Source organism: Vombatus ursinus, unplaced genomic scaffold (genome assembly GCF_900497805.2).
Source record: "Vombatus ursinus unplaced genomic scaffold, bare-nosed wombat genome assembly UNPS02005659.1, whole genome shotgun sequence".
NCBI classification, from domain to species: domain Eukaryota; kingdom Metazoa; phylum Chordata; class Mammalia; order Diprotodontia; family Vombatidae; genus Vombatus; species Vombatus ursinus.
Genome location: NW_020945437.1, coordinates 18,275,595 through 18,296,254, shown reverse-complemented (window position 1 = coordinate 18,296,254; position 20,660 = coordinate 18,275,595). Strand labels below are relative to the sequence as shown.

Genomic DNA, 20,660 nt, shown 5'->3' with positions numbered 1-20,660 from the left:
AGAGAGAGAGAGAGAGAGAGAGAGAGAGAGAGAGAAAGGAGTGTTGGCAGGGTGAAGATTGGGGGAGAGAGTTACAGAGTCTGATTTCTGTTTAAGAAAAGGGAAAAACTTCCTAACAGTCAGAGCTGCCCCTCAGTAGGTGAGGCTGCCTTGTGAGGTTGTGAGTCTCCTGTTGTTTTGAGATCTTCAGGTTGACAGAATGGTATGCTGTAGAGGAGATGCCTGTATTGGATGGGAGGTTGGATTAAATGACCTCTAAGGTCTCTTCCAACTCTGAGAGTCTGAAAGCTTCCTGGTGGAGCTGGGACTTGGAAGAAGGGAGGGGAAGAAGTGTATTGGGATGCTCAGTGGTTAGTGAAAAGAGCAATGGGCCAGGGAAGGCAGGCTTTCCATGATGCTGTGTTGTTTCTGTGCATCCTAGGGCAGGGAAGAGCACTGACCCAGGAAGCAGACAGTGTACACGTCCTGCATAACATTGGCTTCACCTCTCTGGTCCTCAGTTTTTCCCTCTGTAAAATGGGCGTCAGTGGGGGTGGGAGAGTGTGTGTGTTGGTCTGCATTGTTCCTGAGTTCCCTTCCAGGTCTGTGGTTCTATGATCATCACCCTTTCCAGGATCTTGGACACTTTATACCATTCTCCGCCTCCCCGCCCCGCCCCAATTGTATGCCCAGGGTACAGTAGTACTCCACTGGACACTCCAGCCATGATTTCTAATCTGTGTGATGATGCCCATGCACCCAGCCTTTCTCATCCCGTCCTTCTTCCACGTGTCTGGACTTGTGCATCTCACATATGATATTGGCAGTGGAGTACAGGAGGATACTGAGTTAAAATCTTGGCTCTGCTACCTTTGTGACCTTGGGAAGTCATTAGACTTCTAAGCCTCAGTTTTTTCCTCTGTAAAGTAAAAGGATTAGACTGGATTAACTTTAAGATCTCTTCTAGGTCTAAATCCTAAAAGCTTAATGTGGGATGATTTGGGGGGAGGTCTGTACTTTACCTCTCCATTATGGCTACCAAAAAAGGGGACGTGTTACATTTAAAACTAGGCCCAGAGGTAACATTTCTCCTTTTTAAGAAGAAAAAGAAAGACTAGCATCATTGCTGTATGAATATTTATAAATGTGTTTATATATTTTAATTTATATACATGTTTATGCATATAGATGTGTGTTCATAAGCATGTATATGTATACTCACATATAGACACATATAAACATATGCTAACTATGGATCATAAGATATATGAATATATGTATGTTTCTGGGTATATACATACATATGTGTATATGTGTATATTTAGGTATATAGCTTGTGCATATATATGTATAGGTATGTAGTTAAACATGTATAAATGTGCATGTGTGTATATGTATACATGTGTATACAGTTGTATATATGTTTCATACATGCTGATTACAGATTATGGCTTATGGAGATATAAATATACGTATATATAATTATTTGTGTATGTATATGTGTTTATATATGCATATATGTAGTATATATGTTTATAGGCTTTATACATACGTATCTATATGTTTATATATGTGTGTATACATGTACGTGTAGGTGCAAACGCATGTATATATACACACATGTGTATGTGCATGTATGGACACACAATATACCTAGAATATGTGCATATATACATATAATGCATGTGTATATGCCTATGTGTGTGTGTGATACACACACACATAGATGCTGATTACAGATCACAGGCTCATAGGATTTAAGAGCTATGGGGAGCTTAAGAGATTACCTTCATTTTATAGAGAAAGAAACCAAGGACAAATTTACTCATTTAAAGCAACTGTTAACTGTCATTGTGTGATTGAAGCAACCAAAAACCTCAATAATTATCAGATAACATTCTTTGATAATTCAGACTTTTTCAATCATTCAGAAATATTTTATGAAGGACTGATTTGGCCTTCCCTGGAGGACCAGGCCTCAGGAGACGAGGATTCAAAACCAAGCTTTGGGAGCATGGCTTAGGAATTGTGTCCCCAAACCTCAGTTTCCTCACTTGTAAATGCCAGTCAGAGAAGCATTAAAGTGTAGTAGAAAGCACACAAAAGCCAGAAAACCTGGGTTTCCATGGCTTTCCCTGATTCTACTCACCACTGCTTGACCTTAGACAAGGTAACTGTATTCTTTGAGCCTCATTTTCCTCATCTCTCCAGGTCCAAGGTCACACAAACAATTAGTGGGTAGATCCAGGAGTCCAGCCCAAGACAGATTGCATCATCATTTTAGATCTGGAAAGGGACCTTTTATTTTACAGATGAAGAAACTAAGGCCTAGAAAAGTTAGGTGACTTGCCCAGGGTCGCTGTGGAAGAGTCAAGATTTGAAACTAGGTCCTCTGACCCTTGATTTAGACATCTTTACTCTGTGTTCCGCTAACTCCAAATGCAGTGCATTTTCTACTATAATACCAAGTTGTTCATGAAGGAAGTCCTCTGCAAACTGTCATACAGCATAGAAATGTAATCTATTATTATCTAAATGAAGGCTTGAACCTGGTGATCTCTAAGGCCCCTTTCATTTCTGACATCCTGTGATTCTGTGAATTAGTCTGAATTAAGTTTTGTGGTTTGGAAGGGGCTGCCCACCTCAGGTGAGTCACTTCATTTCTCTGGACCTCGGTTGCCCCTTTGGCCAAATGAGGGGATTATCCAGATCTAACATTTTACAAAGCCCCATAAGGGAAGATTGTATCGACCAGCGCATTACTTGGATGAAGTAAAACTTGGATGAAGTAAAAGGTTAGGGTAATCGAGCCTTTCCTTAAGCACCCTGCAGAGACTAGAGAGAAAACCAGAGAAGGGGAGCTGGGGGTCATCTAGTTCAGCCACTACCTGAAGTAAAAAGGTTTTCACTCGCAGGAAGGGCTGAGAAAAAGCGGAGAAAACATGTGATCCCAGAGATGATGGCAAATCAATTCTCAGCGGCTGGGACTGCTTATTGATCTCCATCTCCTTCGCCAGCCCACATCCACCAAAGTTATCCTGGATACTGGCCCAGAAAATACTTTATGTATAATACATGATTGGTATAGAAGAGCAGCTAATTCTCACTGTGGCCAACTGAGGAGACTTGCTATGAGAATCATAGAGTTGGATGGCCCAGGGGAATAAGAAAGAACACAAATCTACCTACTTCATTCTTTATTGTACAAGGGGGAATTGAGTCTCAGAGAGGGCAAGGAGAGGGCCTCGGGCAAGAGGTCACAGAGGAAGTCAAAGGGCACAGTCAACGTTAGAACCCAGGTCTCCTCACTCTTAGTCTGCTGTTTTGTTTTTTTTTCCACCCATTTTCCATAAATGAGACAAATACTAAGAGAAAGGGCTCTCAGGAATTCAGAATCACAGGGGTTTGGAGTTCACGGCCAATCAGATGTCTTCAAGTCCAACCCATGCTTGCACAAAAATCTCCTGTACAGCTGGGTATGTGCTCGAGCCAGCAGGCTCCTAGTTAAATGTTCAATGTGCACATATACACACTTGGAAATCATCGAGTGCTACAAACCAGGGTTTGATTTATTGTTTTTATTTTGTTCACTGTCTGGACTTAAGAAGAATGATGGAGAAAATGCTAAGAATTCAGATTAAATTTAAAAGTATGCCATACTTTTTTTTTCTTCTTAAAAGCCTGTTATTAAATTTTGACCAGTGCGTCACTACCTATAGCATACATACAAAAGGCCATCCAAACTTTTTTTGAAGGTCTCCAATGGGTCAGCTGGGTGATACAATTGATAGAGTGCCTGGTCAGGAGTCGGGAAGACCTAAATTCAAATCCAGCCTCACATACTTAGTAGTTGTGTGACCCTGGGCAAGTCACTTAACCCTGTTTGCCTCAGTTTCCTCATCTGTAAAATGAACTGAAGAAGGAAATGACAAACCGCTCCAGTATCTTTGCCAAGAAAACACCAAAAGAGGTCACAGAGTCAGATATGACTGAATAACAATAGTAGAAGATAAAACTCCAACCTAGAAAACTATAACATATAGTATTACATGATAGGTGCATTAAAGATGTGCAAAGTATTTGTGAATTCTGAGAGGGAAGATCATTACCAACTTAGGGTTCAGGAAATATTAACTAAAGGTGATAGCATGTGAATTGGGCTTTAAGGAATAGGTAGGGATTCAACAAGCAAAAAGAAAGGAGGAAACCATCCCAGACATGGGGAATGACCTGTATAAAGACACAGAGGCAGAAAGGTGTGTGTGTGTGTGTGTGTGTGTGTGTGTGTAAGTAGATAGGGGGCAGAGAGCTATAGACTTTAGTGGAAGAGAATAATATAAGGTTGCAAGACTGGATAGGTAAGTTTATGCCAGGCATAATGGAGAGCTTTAGATGCCAAGCAACAGGGTTAGAATTTTACTCCCCTGGTTTTTGAGCCCAGTTTTGAGGTGATTTCTTGTGGAGGTATGTAGAAATACTACCTTAAAATATGCTTGTTGTGAAAGTTTTTACATTTCTTTCCACTTCAAGAAAGATGTTTTCATTAAAAACAAACAAGCAAAAACCCTTGTGGCTGCTTTTTCCTTAACTTTCATTGTTGTTCTCTTACTATGCAGGAACCTGTGGCCTCAAGGCCCTGTGCTTGCAGCAATATGGTAGTTCTTGCTTTGAGAGGCAGGAAGTACAACATATTTACTGGACTGCTTAGTAAGTGCTCACTAAGTGCTTACTGAAGGGAGAATAAAGCTCTTCCTGAAAGATATTACATGTTCAGGCCACTAAATATAGTGTGGATGAGTTTATGAGATCATAGGTCTAGAGCTGGAAGGACCTTTTGGGCCATTTATCTCCCTCATTTTACAGAGGAGGAAACTGAGGCTCAGAGGGTTTAAGTGATTTGCTCAAGGTTAAACATATCAGTCAGCAAGCATTTATTAATTGCTATGTTGTATTAATTGCTATATCAGGTACTGTATTTTGTGCTAGAGATAGAAAGACAAAAAATAGTCCCTGCTTTCGATGAGTATACATTCTAATAATGGTTGTGGGCATGGGGTGGAGATGACATGTAAATAACGAGTTATATACCATATAGAGAGAGTACATGGAAGGTAATCTCAGAGAGGCATTAGCTACTGGGGAGAATGGGAAAGGCCTCCTGCAGAAGGTAGGATTTACGCTGAGTCTTTTTTAAGGCAATTGGGGTTAAGTGACTTGCTCAGGGTCACACAGCTAGTAATTGTAGAGTGTTTGGTCTGAGGCTGGATTTGAACTCAGGTCCTCCTGACTTCAAGGCCGGTGCTCTATCCACTGTGCCACCTAGTTGCCCCTTTGTGCTGAGTCTTGAAGGAAGCTAGGGAAACTACAAGGTAGAAGTGAGTGGTACAGCATTCCAGGCATGGGGTACAGCCACTGCAAAAGTCCTGATGTGGGCGAGTGTCATGTTTGAGTGACTATAAGTAGGTTAGTATAGCTGGATTGTGCAGTGTGTGGAGGGGCCAGGCTATGAAGAGCTTTCTATGCCAAACTGAGAGCTTGATGTTTGATCCTGGAGGTAATAGGCAGCCACTGGGATTCATTGAACAGGGAGGTGATAAAGTCCCTGTTGTACAGTAAAGGATGATTTAGCGCCTTATATAGCTAGCTTAGAAAAATCACCTTGGGAGCTGAGTGAAGGGATTAAAGTGGGGAGAGTCTTGAGGCAGGGAGACCAGGTAGAAGGCAGGCTACAGAGGGTAGAAAGGTGTTGAGAACCGGAACTAGGGTTGGAGCTGTATGAGTGGAGAGAAAATGATGGATAGGAAGTGAATGAAATTTGACAATAGATTGGAGAGACCAGGTGAATGAAAGTGAGGACTTGAGGGTGACACCAAGTGTAATAGCGGGGGTGACTAGGAGGAAGAGCAGCTAGGTGACGCAGTGGATAGAATGCAGGGCTTGAAGCCAGGAAGACCTGAGTTCAAATCCAGCCTCAGACACTAGCTGTGTGACCCTGGGCTGGTTTCTTCACCCTGCTTGCCTCAGTTTCCTCATCTGTAAAATGAGCTGGAGAAGGAAATGGCAAACCACTCCAGAATCTTTGCCAAGGAAAACCCCAAATGGGGTCATGAAGAGTTGGACACGACTGAAAAACAACTGACCGGCAGGATGGTGGGGCCCTTGACAGCAATGGAGAAAGGGAGAGGTTTGGAGGCGGGGTAGGGAAGAAGAGATAATGAGTTCTATTTTGGATATGTTGAGTTTTAGATGCCAGCGGGGCAATTCGAATTATGTGGTAGAGCCAAGATTTGAACACATGGCTTAAGGCATCCCTTCTCCCATTGTGCCACAGCTGTGTCTCTGATTGGGCAGATGGTGATCAGCCTCCATTATGAGTCATAATGCTTCCTTGATTGAAAGTTGAGAGAGTGCTTGGAGAACATCTAGTTCAACTCTCTCATTTTACAGATGAAGTAATATTATTAAGTGACTTGCCTCAAGATAGTAAGCAAATGAGGGTGAACAGATTACTGGCTTTGGAGTGAGGGGACTTGGGTTCAAATCCTGTCTCTGTTATCTGTCTGGGTTACTGGTGTAACCTAGGGATAAGTCACTTATCCTCTCTGGGCCCCAATTTCCTCATCTGACAAATGGGGGGGGTAAATTTATTGTTGCTTGCAGTTTTTCAGTCATGTCCAACTCTTCATGACCCTATTTGGGTTTTTGTTTTGGGGGTTTTTTTTGGGCAAAAATACTGGGAGTGGTTTGCCATTTCCTTCTCTAACTCATTTTACACACGAGGAAACTGAGGCAAACAGGGTTAAGTGACTTGCCCAGAGTCACCCAGCTAGTAAGTGTCTGAGGTCAAATTTGAACTCGGGTCTTCCTGACTCCAAGCCTCACACTCTTTCTACTGCATCACTTAGCTGCCCTCGAGGGGTAAATTAAAGGGTCCCAAAAGACCCTCCTACCTCTTGATCCTAGAATCCTACCTGACTTCAGCATGAGGAAGTTATCATAATGGCTTCATCAAATTTACCTTCTAACATTTTATTTAATACTTACTTCCTAGCCTTCTGCTATTTCTATAACCACCAGACAGCCACTCTTCATGAAGATATTTCACTTTCATCTCTATATCTGAGATTTTTACTTCTCCCTATACTTCTTTGGTTTATGCTTTAGCTCCCCCCTGCTTTTTTTTTACTTCTAACTTCTAACAAAAATCTGATTTTTTTTTTGACTCAGTCTATCTTAACTCTAGTCAAGTCAATTAGCCAGCATTTATTAAGAACCTATTGTGTGCCAGGCTTTGTGCTAATCCGTAAGGATACTAAGAAAGGCAAAAAACAAATAGTCTCTATCTCCTGGAGTTCAGAGTCTGCTTGACATTTTTAAGGCTCCAGGTATTACTACTAGAATTACATGCCCTCTAGGGGCAGGGGTTGGATTTTGGTTTATTTTTATTTCTCCTCAATGTCTGCATACATAAATAATAAAAAGCTTCATAAATGTTTGATGAATAAATTTGGTTCTTTTATTTCCTATCCATCCTTTGAACCTGGCATAGACCCACTGCCAGATTTTCTTTCTGGTTAAATCCTAAGCTTCCCTAACCCATGCTGATAAAATGACAAATCCTTTTCCTAAATCAAATTATTACCCTTAATTTATCACTATTATACATTTAGATTTTTAAAAAATAGTTTTCATTCTTTTGTTAATAATATTTCCTTTCCCCCAATTTTTAACATTTATTTTTAAAAATTTTTGAGTTCCAGGGGCAGCTAGGTGGCTCAGTGGATAGAGCACCAGCCCTGAAGTCAGGAGGACCTGAGTTCAAATGCTGACTCAGACCAAACACTTGACACTTACTAGCTGTGTGACCTTGGGCAAGTTACTTAACCCCAATTGCCTAAAATAAATAATAAAAATTAAAAAAAATTTTTTTTGAGTTCCAAATTCTCTCCCTTCTTCCCCTTTCCTCTTCCTAGGATGGTAAGCAATTTGATATAGGTTATTCATGTGCAATCATGCAAAATATATTTCCATGCTAGTAATATTGTGAAAGAAGACACAGACCTTCCTCCCCCCAAAAAAAACCCAAACCCACAAGACATGAAAAAGGTAAAGTAAAAAAAGTATGCTTTGATCTGCATTCAGACCCTATCAGTTCTTTCTCTGGATGTGGATAGAATTTTTCATCATGAGTAATGGTTTTCTTTCAAGGGAAGTACCCTGGCATAATGTCTGAGTTGGGTGTTGGACAAAAGTATATGTGACTTTTTGAGCTGGATCCCAAACACCCACTGTGAATGTTGGCATTCTAGAATAGCAAGCGCTTAAAACCTCATTTCGTTCCAAAGTCACTTAGTCAAGCAGAGACTCTTAGCTTAGGGCTGGAGAGCAGGTGAAGCACACTGGTTAAGGGAAGGCTGTCCATCAGGCAGATACTGCCAGTGTGATCTATGGGATAGGGGCTTAGCCTGGGATCCCTGAAACTTTTTTTAAAAAATATTTTGAAAACTATATTTCAGAATAATTGATTTCCTTTGCAAGTCTGTGTACTCTATGTTATGCATTTAAAGACATTATTCTGCAAGGGATCCATAGGCTTCACCAGACTGGGATGGGGGTATAAGGGTGCCAATGACACCCAAAAAGTTAAGAACCCTTGAGACAGAAGACCTGAGTTAAATCCTACTTGTGACACTTAGCAGCTGCCAGCAGGCTTTCTGTGCCTCAGTTTCTTCATCTGTAAAATAGGGAAAGAATACCTGTAGTCTCTAAACTCACAGGATTATTAAAGTTCTCAGATGAAATAACACATGTAAAACAATTTGCAAACCAAATGCTATTTAAATGTCAGCTACTATTATTTATTATTGTTATCATCTTATGCTTCTCATCTTTTTTCCATGGAATTTAGATAAAAACAGTCCTGGGACAAATGGATATCCTTCTATTATTCTGTTATGGTTCACATTCTGCAGAGCATCGCACAGGTAGATGAAATTAATTACCTTTTGTAATTAAAAGTGTTAGCATGTAAGAGTTTTCATTGTCATTGTTCATATTAGCCTTATTCATCTGAGCTAGTTTCATGAATGTGTCCATGTGGTTTAATCTGCCTGAGGGCATTGGGACTGGAAAGTTGTAGGAAACCTAGTTTGACTGAAACCCTACTTTGTTCCCTGCAGTGTGCTGGAGGGCAGCTCCTTTGCCAGAGTTTGGTCCAGCCATTACTTGAAGCATGAACCCCTCCCTTACTGTGTGAAGGCAGGCATGAACCCCTCCCCCTTACTGAATTCCTCTGTGTGAACTCATTCAGCGATCAGAGGCTCACTACCACGTGAGGCAGGGTTCTCTTGTTGGACAGCTCTGACCATTGGAGCCTACTTCTTTTATACGGAGTAGAAAGCTACCCCCTGTGGTCCTCAAACTATAGAATCTTGGACTCATGGAATATCAGAATAGTTCTACACTCTCTACTTCAAAGGGTTTTTGTAAAGAAAGCACTTTGGAAACCTTAAAGTACTCTAGAAATGTGAGTGGTTATTATTATTATAGAAGGAATGATTAAAGTCATGGGGCTGTGTGGTGTAGTGGAGAGAACATCCAATTTGGAGGCAGAGGGCCTGAGTTTGAGTCTTGGCTCTCTTCTCTGACATCTTTTTGGCTCTGAGCAAACTCCTTTCCTTCTCTGGGCCTTGGTTTCTCTCTATGTAAAATGACAGGGTTGGACTTGATAAGCCCTATGATCTTTTTTAACTTCACAATTGATGATTTAATTGAAGTATCTTCCCAATGTAGGAACCCCTGATGGGGATCATCTAACCTCTGCTTGAACATGTCCAGTGACGGGGAGCTCACTTCTTAACAAAGCAGACTGTTTTATTTTGGACAGATTCTTTTTCTTCATGAGTGACAAAAGAAGCAGGTACGTAGATTATGGAAAGTGATAGGTTGGAGGAGGGAGGGGAAGAGGAAAATAACTTTCTTGATTATGTTTTGTGGTCTTTGGGAACTTGTTTAGTGATGCTGGATATGGGTTTCAACTGTTTTCTCTTCAACCTTGAATAAAAATATCTCTAGTCAATCAATAAGCCTGTGTTCTTGGCTGCTGGAGAGATATAGATTATTTAAGTGAAATAGTCCTGAAGTTGGAATCAGAGGAGCTGGGTTAGAATGCCCTCTCTGCTACTAACTACTGCCCCATGAGACCTTCAGCAAGTCATTTCTTTCTCTGGGTCTCAGCATCTTTAACTGCAAAGCAAGGGGGTTGGAACAGGTCAGAACTGTAACTAGGGAAAAATCAATAGGATGTGGCTTCAGAGGTACAATGGATGAAGCACTGAACCTGGAGTCAGGAAGCTCTGAGTTCAAATCCAGCTGTCTGATCCTGGGTAAGTCACTTAACTTTTGTCTGCCTCAGTTTCCTCAACTGTAAAAGGAGGATAATAATAGCAATGACCTCCTAGGGTTGTTGTGAGGATCAAATGAGATATTTACAAAGAGCCTTGCAAACCTTAAAGTGCTATATAAATGATAATAATTATTATTAGAGCAGTGAAATTTGGAGATTGTGGTCGACCCATGCACTCCCTTAGCTGCTGGGCTTAGCACCTAGTTAGCAGTAACAGTTAGTGGAAATAGGAAGCTACCAGATGGAACTTATAGAAGGATGAAATTTTTGGAGTTTGAAGGGACCAGAAGTGTGAATTACATAGGCTTAAGAATCTTCCATTAAGGAAACTTCCTTTACTAATGCAGATTGGTGCCTGTTCTATAACACAGTCTTACTGAGTTGTCTGGGGGGTGCTGAAAGGCCAATTGGTTACTTGTCCAAGGTTCCACAACCTGCATGTTACAGAGACTAGCTCTTTATCCATTATATCATGTAGCTTTTCTGTGAATTATTGTTACAAGTATCTTTGTGGTCCATGCCTCCTGATTGGCACAGACGACCTCAACCGCTAAGTGACCTTGGTGGTTAAAAAGTAAAGTCTACATTGAATGGAGATCCAGGTGCGATTGACTAAAGAGTTTAGCTTGGGAAAGAACATTTTCTGGGGTCAATGCCAATATCAGTAGGCTGTCTCCTTTTGTCCTGAAGATATAATCAAGCCTTCCAGAATACTTGGAGGTCAGTCTGTGTACTGTAACTCATACTTTGGGGAGTGGACAGAAGCAGCTGATGTAATAGACCAAGACCTGGGTTCTGGACCCAGAGCCATAATTGACTTTCTCTGTGGCTTCAGACTAGTCCTATTACCCCTCTCTCTGTGGTCCAGTTTCTCTATGAGTCAAATGGTGTAAATAATTTCTGCTCCCCTCCCCACTCACCAGAGCTATTGTGAAAGATAAATGAAGTAATAAAAGATATCCTGGAATCATAGAATGTCAGGTTTGGAAGAAATCTTAGAGGTCTCATCTTAGAAGTTCAACCCCAGCAAGTGGCCCACCCAGCTGCCTCTCTTTCAGGACCTACAGTGATGGAGAGCTCCCTACCCCAGGGAGGTATTGGAAACCTTTAATTTCATGTCCAATGCTAGGATAGTTTTTGTTCTATTGAGCTGAAATCTGCCTCCTGATGACTCCCCCATCTGCCCCATTGCTCCTGATTCTGCCCTTTGAGCCCAAGTGGAACAAATCTAATTCCTTTTTCATATGACAACTCACCAGATACTTGCAGACAGTGATCCTTTCCCCCTTACTACATATTATACACATAAAAAGTACCAGTAAAGGAGATTTTGTTTTTAGCCAAGGTTCTAGCTAATATTGGGATGCTTGTGGGCACAAAGAGAGGCTTGGCCCTCTGGACCTGAGGGATTATTCAAGGTGATCTGTGAATCACTTATGTGTGGCTGTGTTCTACTGAGGGTATGTCAGCCAGGGTAATGGGCATAGGTAGGGATAGTCGTTTGTCTCTGAAGCTTTTAAATGAGTGTAAGGATTTATTTTTAATTTTTATAGAACTCAGCTGAAGGCATGTTAAAATAATCCTAACCTCTGAAGTAGGCTTCCCCAGAGGTATCATGGGAGAGAGAAAGGCAGAATGGTATAATAAATAACAGTAACTCTGATTTCTATAGCACTTTCCAGGTTTCTAAAGCATTTACTTTACAATAACTCTATCAGGTAGATAGGGCCAGCATTATTAACCACATTTCACAGTTGAGAAACCTGAGGTTCAGAGATTTCCCTGGGGTCACACAGCAACTAAGTATCTGAATTAAGACTTCAATTCTACTCTCCTTAGTGTAAAGCCAATATTTTGTTCCTGATACAAAATCAGAATCAAAGAATTTTAAAGCTAGGAGACATCTCAGAGGCCCACCAGTCCAATTTGTGCCTGAAAGAGATCCCCTATCCAACTTAGTGGCCAGGTGTGGTAGTGCTCACCTGTAATCCCTGCTACTGGGGAGGCTGAGGCTAGTGGATGGCATGAGCTTGGAGTTCTGAGCTACAGTGGGCAAAAAGCCTTTTGGGTGTCAGAACAACTTATACAATAACATTATAAAGAAAAACAGCTAAGAAAGACTTAAGGGTGCTGATCAATGAAATGACTGATTGTGATTTCAGAGGACCAATGATAAAACATTGTACCCATTCCTCACAATGAGGCAATGAACTCAATGTGACATGATTTCAGGCATGGCTAACATAGGGATTTGTTTTGCTTGACTATGCATATTTGATAAAGGGGTTTTATTGGTTTTTCTTTCATTTTAATGTGTGTGTGTGTGACTTTAGGTAAAAGGGGGTTCTCCATAGTTACCAAAATGCAAACAAAAAATAAGAAAAGTAAGAAAAGAGGATCATAAAAGCATTTTTTAAAAATGCATGGAAGAGAACAGAAGAAAAGTTCAATAGGAAACCCAGACAAGCTGAACAACTTTGAAAATAACATGTAGAATTTTTTAAATACTTGGAGATAGAATTAAGCTGTCAGTAGCACTGATTCTTTGTTACCTGTGCAATCCTCTCCTGTTCTGCTTTCCATATGGAAATGCTTTTCTGCTTTGGTGCTTAAATTTGGAATAAAAACAACAACAGAAAAAACAACAACTAAAAATGAGAGGTTTAGACTAGATGTCCAAGGTCTATTCCAGCTCTAAATCTCTGATCATATGACTTGGATTCCTTTGTGATCATGGGAAAGTCACATGAGTTCCCTGAGCCTCAGTTCCTCATCTGTAAAATCAGGAAAATATTTATTGTACCTACTTCAGAAAATTATTATGAAGCTTTAAAAAAAATCATGCATAACGTGTTTTTCAACCATTTCACACCAGTGGTTTCTTTGACCTGGTAAGGAAACCCACTTTGTTAATGCAGGTGGGCACCTTGTCTGTACCTTATGGACTTGGGAGTTGCCTTGGATGGAGATGAGGTGGAGTTTAAGTGTTCAACAAGAACCATTCCTCAGAGTGACTGTCTCAGAGTCACATGGCCTCTATCGGTGAGAGAGGTGGGAACCCATGATTAGCTTTTTGCCCCTTTTTGTATTCCCAGCACTGGGCCTGGCACATAGTAGATGCTTAATAAATGTTTTTTGACTGACTGACCCACAACTCTCTATCCATTTTGCCTTGCTGCTTACAACAAGAATAATAACAATGGGAGGAAGAAGTGTAATAATGAATATTAATGCTAGGATAATAATAAGATCCTGTCTCAAACACTAAATGTATGTCTCTGGACAAGGCACTTAAACATCTCCCAACCTCAGTTTTCTTATCTGTAAAATAAGACAATAATGACATGCATATCATAGGTTGTGGTGGGAAGCAAATGAAATACACATACATATGCATACACATATACATACATGCACATATATGTGTATGGTATGATTATATGTATACATACATTTATATGGCAGCTAGATGGCACAGTGGATGGAGTGCTGGTCCTGGAGTCCAGACGGCCTGCGTTCAAATGTGCCTCAGACACTTACTAGCTGTGTTACCCTGGACAAGTCACTTAACCATTTTTGCCTCAGTTTCCTCATCTGTAAAATGAGCTAGAGAAAGAAATGGTAAACCAGTTCAGTATCTTTGCCAAGAAAACTCCAGATGGGGTCACAAAGAGGACACAACTAAAAATGACTAAATAACAACATATACACACACATACATAAATGTGTTATATGTCATTTGATTGACTTGATATATGGTGCTTTGTAAACCTTAATGCACTATATAAATGTTAACTATTATTATTATTAATTATTATTATTTAAACTCAGTGATTCCTGGTCTTCTCTGGGTCCTGCTCATTGTATCATCTAAAGCTTATTAATGAGAGGTGATATGTTATTCTGGGCAGCTAGGTGGCGCAGTGTATACAGCGTTGGGCCTGGAGTCAGGAAGACTTGAGTTCAAATCCAGCCTCAGACATTTACTAGCTAGCTGTGTGACCCCAGGAAAGTCAATTAACTGTGCCTCAGTTCCTTCATCTGTAACATGAGCTGGAGAAGGAAATGGCAAATGACTTAACAACAACAACAATCTCATTCAACATATTCATAATAATTAATAGTAGTAGGTGGCATTTATATAGCACTTTAAAGTTTGCAAAGCACTTTACAAATATTTTCTCATTTTATCCTCACAACAACCCTGGGAGGTAGGTGCTGTTATTATTCCCATTTTACAGATGAGGAAATTTGAAAAACAGAAAAGTTAAATGTGTTATCCAGAATCAGACTGGTAGCTGGTAATTGTCTTAGACTGGATTTGAACTCAGGTCTTTCTAACTCCAGGTCCAGTGCTCTGTCCATTGTGCCACATAGCTGCCTCTCTATTCATAGAACATGGGACATTAGAGCTAGAAAGACTTTAAAATGTAGAATATTAGAATATTAAACGTTAGAGCTGGTAATGACCTTAGGTTATACAATAACAGAGCTGAAAGGGGTCTTAGGACATAAAGCTTCAGAAAATGGGCTATAGAATGTCAGAACTGGAAGGGACTTAAAAACATAGACTATGAATGTATATGTGGGGGGTGGAGGGCAAGAGAACCTTAGAATGTCAGAGTTAGGAGGGATCTTAGAACGTAGAATTTTAGAATTATGAGGAACTTTGGAGATCACCTAGTCTTCCTTCCTCGTTTTAAAACTGAGTAAAATGAAGACCAGAGAGAAATGACTTTCCCAAGATCCTGAGCCTAGGCAAGGAGTAAGCAAGATACGCAGCCATTTAATTATAACATCCGAGGTTGTGATGGAAGTGAATGAGACATTTAAAATATGACCTTTATAAAAATAATTCCTTATGTCTTTAACACTAGAAGGTTCTGCTCTCCCCAGTTTATAGATAGGTGTGTTGTGGGAAGTCAAGTGACCCATATCTCATTGAAGGCTCAGAGCCTTTCGTGGACAGTGACATAACATGGAGGAGTTGAAACTGGATGGATGGATAAGATTTGGGCGGGGAGGGAGTTGGGAATTTGTGGTGTATCCATGTTAGTCACCAGTACAGACCACTTGGCATGGGGACCCTGGAGGAGGGAAGGGGGTACAGCTGTGCTTTCTCCACATGTAGCAGTTAGCTTCTTTTGCCCATCCTTCACGCTAATTTCATCCCATAGAGTTACAGTGGGAAGAACGTCATCCTTGCTATGCTTCGAGGTGCCATATTGGGAATGGATAGAGAGATAGAAACAACCTAGTTCCTGCTCTCAAAAAGCTCACAATCAAAGGTAGGATGCAATGTGTATATAAAAAAGCATGATGCAAGGTTGACTGTGGTTAAGGGGAACGAGAGACCCAAAGTAATATGTGGAAGATCTGAGATCTGAACTCAAGTTCTATGTTTCTTAAGTTCAGTGCTCTAAATTCAGGAGTTTTCCCTCTTTCTTCCAAGTGATCTCTGGGTTTAATAGTCACTGTGTCTATTCTGAGTTCATTGGCTGTTTTGTGTTGCTTTCATTTATGTTATTGTAGCAATTGTGTATATTGTTCTCCTGGTTTTACTTACTTGGCTCTGAATCAGTTCCTACAGATTTTCTCATGTTTCTCTGAATTCCTCATGACCATTTTTTTTGGTGGCATAGTAATATCCCACTATATTCACATACCATAGTTTGTTCCACTGTTCCTCAATTGATGGGCAATCATTTTGTTTTCAGTCTTTTGCCACCACCAAAGCACTATTATTAATATTTTGGTGTATATGAGGCCTTTCATGTTGTCTGTGACTTCACTGGAGTTCATGCCCAGTAGTGGAATCTCTGGGCCAAAGGGTGTGAATAGCTTAGTGACTTTTCTCACGTAATTCCTTTGGGGTCTGTTGATTACTGATTGTGATGTTTGGGGGGGTGGTGGTGGTAGAAGGAGGGGTCTCTTGCTGCAGCCCCGGCAAGGAGCAGCTATGGACAAGATCCTGGAAGCTGTGATGCTGTCATCCTACCCCACCAATGTGAAGCAAGGGCTGGCACGGAGGGTGATCGAGGCAGCAAAGCAACCCATGGACAGTGTGCAGTGCTGGGCCATGCTGGAGCTGTCCACCAAGCTCTTCCTGGTGGGCGACACCAAGTTCAAGCGGGAGATTGGGCAGGAGGTCCTGGAAGTCTATGGCCGCTACCACCTAGAGGCCTTCCTGGAGTTCTTTAACGCCCATTTCCTCCTGACTCTGCTGCAGGAAGGCTATGGGACCCCAGGCCACCCCAGCCCCTACGTGCTGGATTACGTCCAGCTGGGCCTGCAGTTCATCCCGGAGGGCCCGGCGGCCGAAGGTGTCTTTGCCTTGCTCCGCCTGGAAGTCCTGAGAAAGGTGTGCGAACGGCCCGGGCCCAGGCAATGTGCCAAGGTGGCTCGCCTCCTAAGCCAGTACCCGCGCTGCATTCCAGATGGCAGACACCGGCTGCTCTTCTGCCAGCAGCTGGTCCGCTGCATCGGGCAATTCCAGTGCCTGGCAGAGGGGGAGGAGGGCATTGTGGAGTTCTTGAGCCATGTGAATCGAGTGAGTGGGCTTTTGCCTAAAATTTGGAGGGCTCAAGCCTCATCCATCCTGCCATCCCTGAAGGAGCTGTTTGCCATCATCTCTTCCACAGGTACTCAGGGTGGGGGGAGGGCTTGTGGAGAGAGGACTGGTCAGTGGGCACAGGAAGCCATATGTGTCTTGACCTTAAATATATACTGGAGAATGTCAGAGCTATATGGGACCCCTCTAGTCTAGCTTCCTCCCATCTTGTCATTTTACAGATATGGAAACTGAGGTTCAGGGAAGTGTGGAACATCTTTTTCCAAGTTCATACAGCTTGCTCGTTCTGAGACTAGGACCCAAATCTCTTGACTAGGGTCAGGGCTCTTTCTATCCTACCACTCACAAATAGACAAATGTGACCCTGCTCACACTTCTTTACACATATGCATGGAGGGACACACGTTCTTTTGTGGACCATCACACATGTCTGAGAGCATTTTTGGTGAGGGGAATGAGATCCAGAATGATGATTAAGCATTTATTACATGCTTACTCTGTACCAGGCACTGTGCTAAATTCTGGGGATACAAAGAAAGGCAAAAACAGTATCTACCTTCAAGGAGCTCACAGCCTAATGGGGGAAACTTTTAAAAAAAACATGTAAATAAACACAGACAAGAAGGAAAATAGGTCTCCTGAGGAAGATGAGAATTGTCTGGGGCACTGAGAAGTTAGTGCATGATCCCAAAACTAGTATGTGTCAGAGTTAAGACTTGAACTCAGGTCTTTCTGATGCCAAGGCTGGCCCCCTGCCCACTTCATCAAGCTGCTTCTCTTGAGAGCCACACGGACTTGTGTGTAAACATATTTAGTGTTTGCATATGTATAAAGACATGTATGGGTGTGAGTGCCCTATCTAAAATATGAAATTCTTTCTAACCTCTCCCCTGATTGGATGTCAGGTGGCCCAATCATTCTGGATCTCACTGCCCTCACCAGGAAGTGATATGGAAGCCTGGATAAGGTGAAAGTTTCCCTACCCAAACTCAGGGCGGTTCCAGGAGTAGAAAATTCTAGTACATGCTAGCTGTAGGATCCCAGGCAAGTCGTCGCTTGCCCACCACTCATCACTTTTTCTACTGATTCCCCTGCTCTACATCTTATAGGTGTATTATTCTCCCTATTAGCCCATAAGCTCATTGAGGCCAGTTAACACATCATTTTTTATCCCCAACACTAAACACAGGGTCTTGTGCTTGATAAGTATTTGTTGAAATGAATGGAGAGCATTTCCTTTTCAGGGAGGGCCACAGCCCTAGCTAAAATTCCAGGGCTACTGGGAGGGGTTTTCTTACCGATTACCAGCCTAGCCCTCTTTCAGATAGAATTCTGCCCTCATCCTGCTTCAGCCTTCCACCTCACAGAAGCCAAGGATTGTTCCTGGCAGCACTGGAAAAATGATGTTTGGGTGTTAGATAGTCAAATTCTGTTTTTGCTGCATACTAGCTATATGAACCTAGGCAAGCCTTTGCTCTTTTCTGAACCTGAGTTTCCTCACCAGTAATATGATGAATAGGCAGACAGACAGACAGATATTTATTAAGCCTTTACTGTATGCTAGGCACTGTGTTAAGTATGGGGGATAAAAATAAAAGAAAGCAAGACAGCCCCTGCCTTCAAGGAGTGTACATTCTAATGGGCAAAGACAACACATAGAGAGCTTGAAGGGAGAAGGGATGTTGGAGGCATGGTTTGGAGATAGCCAGGAAGTGATATGGGAGCCTGGATAAGGTGAAAGGTCCCCTATCCAAACTCAGGGCGGTTCCAGGACTAGAGGGAGGGAGTGGGGAGTTGGTGACTTGTTTGAAAAACGATGTGCATGATAACCCTTTCACTGTCTGACTCACAGGGTTGTTGTGAGGCAAAAGTGTTTAGTAAGCCTTAAAGTTGATGACCTTGAAGGTCATCCTTGTTGTTATTCTTGACAAAGTGGAGTCAATCTGAATTATTCATTCAGCAAAGCTTCTAGCCTCAGCACTCTCTAACCAAGGGAGGCTCATGAATAAGGAAACAGGCCCAGGCTCTGGCCTATCCCCATTGCCTCTTGGTCAGTGTCTGCTGCTCATGGTACATACAGTCTGACGCGGACATAGAGGGAGGCACACCCAATATAACTCATGTGTAGGCAGAAGAGAGATACAACACCTGCATGCACACACAGCACATGCAAATTGATGGTCACGTGCACACACACACACATTCACAAGTTACATAATCCACTCAAGTCAAGCTATGTCAATCAACCTTTATTAAGTGCTTAACATGTGTTGGCATTGTTCTAAGCACCAAGGAAGCAAAGAAAGGCAAAGAGGCAGATAAACACACACGACACACAAATATAAGTTCAACACACGTATGCAAAACCAAAGCCCCATACAAACAGGCATATATATGCAAGCGTACACGTAAATACTCAATTTGCTGACCTGATTTCAAGGAGGAGCAGCCCTTTCTGTGTCTGTATATGGTGTGTGTGTGTATGTGTATATATGTGTGTGTGCATGTGTGTGTCTCCATAGACACATCGTCATAAAGCATATCCTTATGCTACACCCACTTCCATGGTCCAGTTCTCCCTCATCTACATCCCGGGGGTTTGCTTTCTCTGTAATTGTGAGGGAGCAAGATAGAATACTGCACTGAGAGTCAGGAAAAATGTGTTGGAATTCTGTCTCAGAACCTTACTAGCTCAGTTTCCTCATCTGTAAAATGAGGATAATAATAGTACCTACCTCCCAGTGTTGTCATGCGGCTCAAATAAGGTAACACATATAAAGTGCTTTGCAAACCTTAAAGCATTATAGAAATGCTAGCTATTATTGTTGTTATTAATATGGAGGTAGGTAAAATTTCTCTTCAGTTCCCTCCCTCGAAGGCCTGCTTAAGCCCTTCATACCTCTCCAAGCCATTCCCCAACCACATCCTCTGCTCACCAGGGCCCACCCTCTATATACATCTCCTCAAGCCTGGCTCTCAGCCAGCAATCATTGAGATGGAAATATGGCAGGTCCTGTGCTTATCTACAGGGACAGCCACTCTTATAGCCTGTGCAAGGGTGATTATTCCCACCTTACAGATGAGATAACTGAAGTTCCCAGAAGTTATAGGTCATAGAGTTAGAGCTGGGAGAGACCTTAGAGGCAGGCCACTCAATACAACTTCCACATTTCACAGATGAGAAAATGGACCCCTAGAGGTTGACTTGCTCAGGATCACATAGCTAGTGAGTACCTGAGGTGGGATTCAAACCCAGGTCTCCTTAACTGCAAGTCTGTCTCTCCATCCCAAGTCTCTTGGTTCCAAATGTAATACTCTTTCCTCTATTTCCCCCACCTACACCCCTTGCCACTGCTTCTTCTATAATAACTGTTTGCATAAGTGTTTGACAGTCTGCAAGGTGCTGGGCATCCTTCCCTCTAAAGGGAAGAAGCTGGAGGCCTAGAAGATAAACTTTAGTATATGAATCAGTGCTGTAAGAGCTTCATCTGTTAAGCTGGATTAGACGACCTCAAAGATTCTTTTCAGCTGTGTGACATTCTATGTCCCAGGTTCCTCCAAGCTCTGAAATGTTATGTTCTAAGGTCCCTCCTAGCTCTAATATTCCATGTTCTAAGGGTCCTCCCAGTTCTGACATTCTCTGTTCTAAGTGCCCTCCCAGTTCTGACATTCTCTGTTCTAAGGCCTCTCCTAGCCCTGACATTC

General features: G+C 42.0%; 1 protein-coding gene across 1 annotated transcript in view; it reads left to right on the top strand.

Annotated features, from left to right (window-relative positions):
- USP35 (ubiquitin specific peptidase 35) overlaps nucleotides 1-20,660 on the top strand; it is a 79,027-nt gene that overhangs the window by 5,278 nt on the left and 53,089 nt on the right. The window contains exons 2-5 of the mRNA XM_027848355.1: nucleotides 8,888-8,963; nucleotides 9,772-9,898; nucleotides 15,562-15,672; nucleotides 16,304-17,025. Of these exons, the coding sequence (XP_027704156.1) occupies nucleotides 16,344-17,025 (682 nt within the window). The 5' untranslated portion in view covers nucleotides 8,888-8,963; nucleotides 9,772-9,898; nucleotides 15,562-15,672; nucleotides 16,304-16,343. The remainder of the gene's footprint in view (nucleotides 1-8,887; nucleotides 8,964-9,771; nucleotides 9,899-15,561; nucleotides 15,673-16,303; nucleotides 17,026-20,660) is intronic.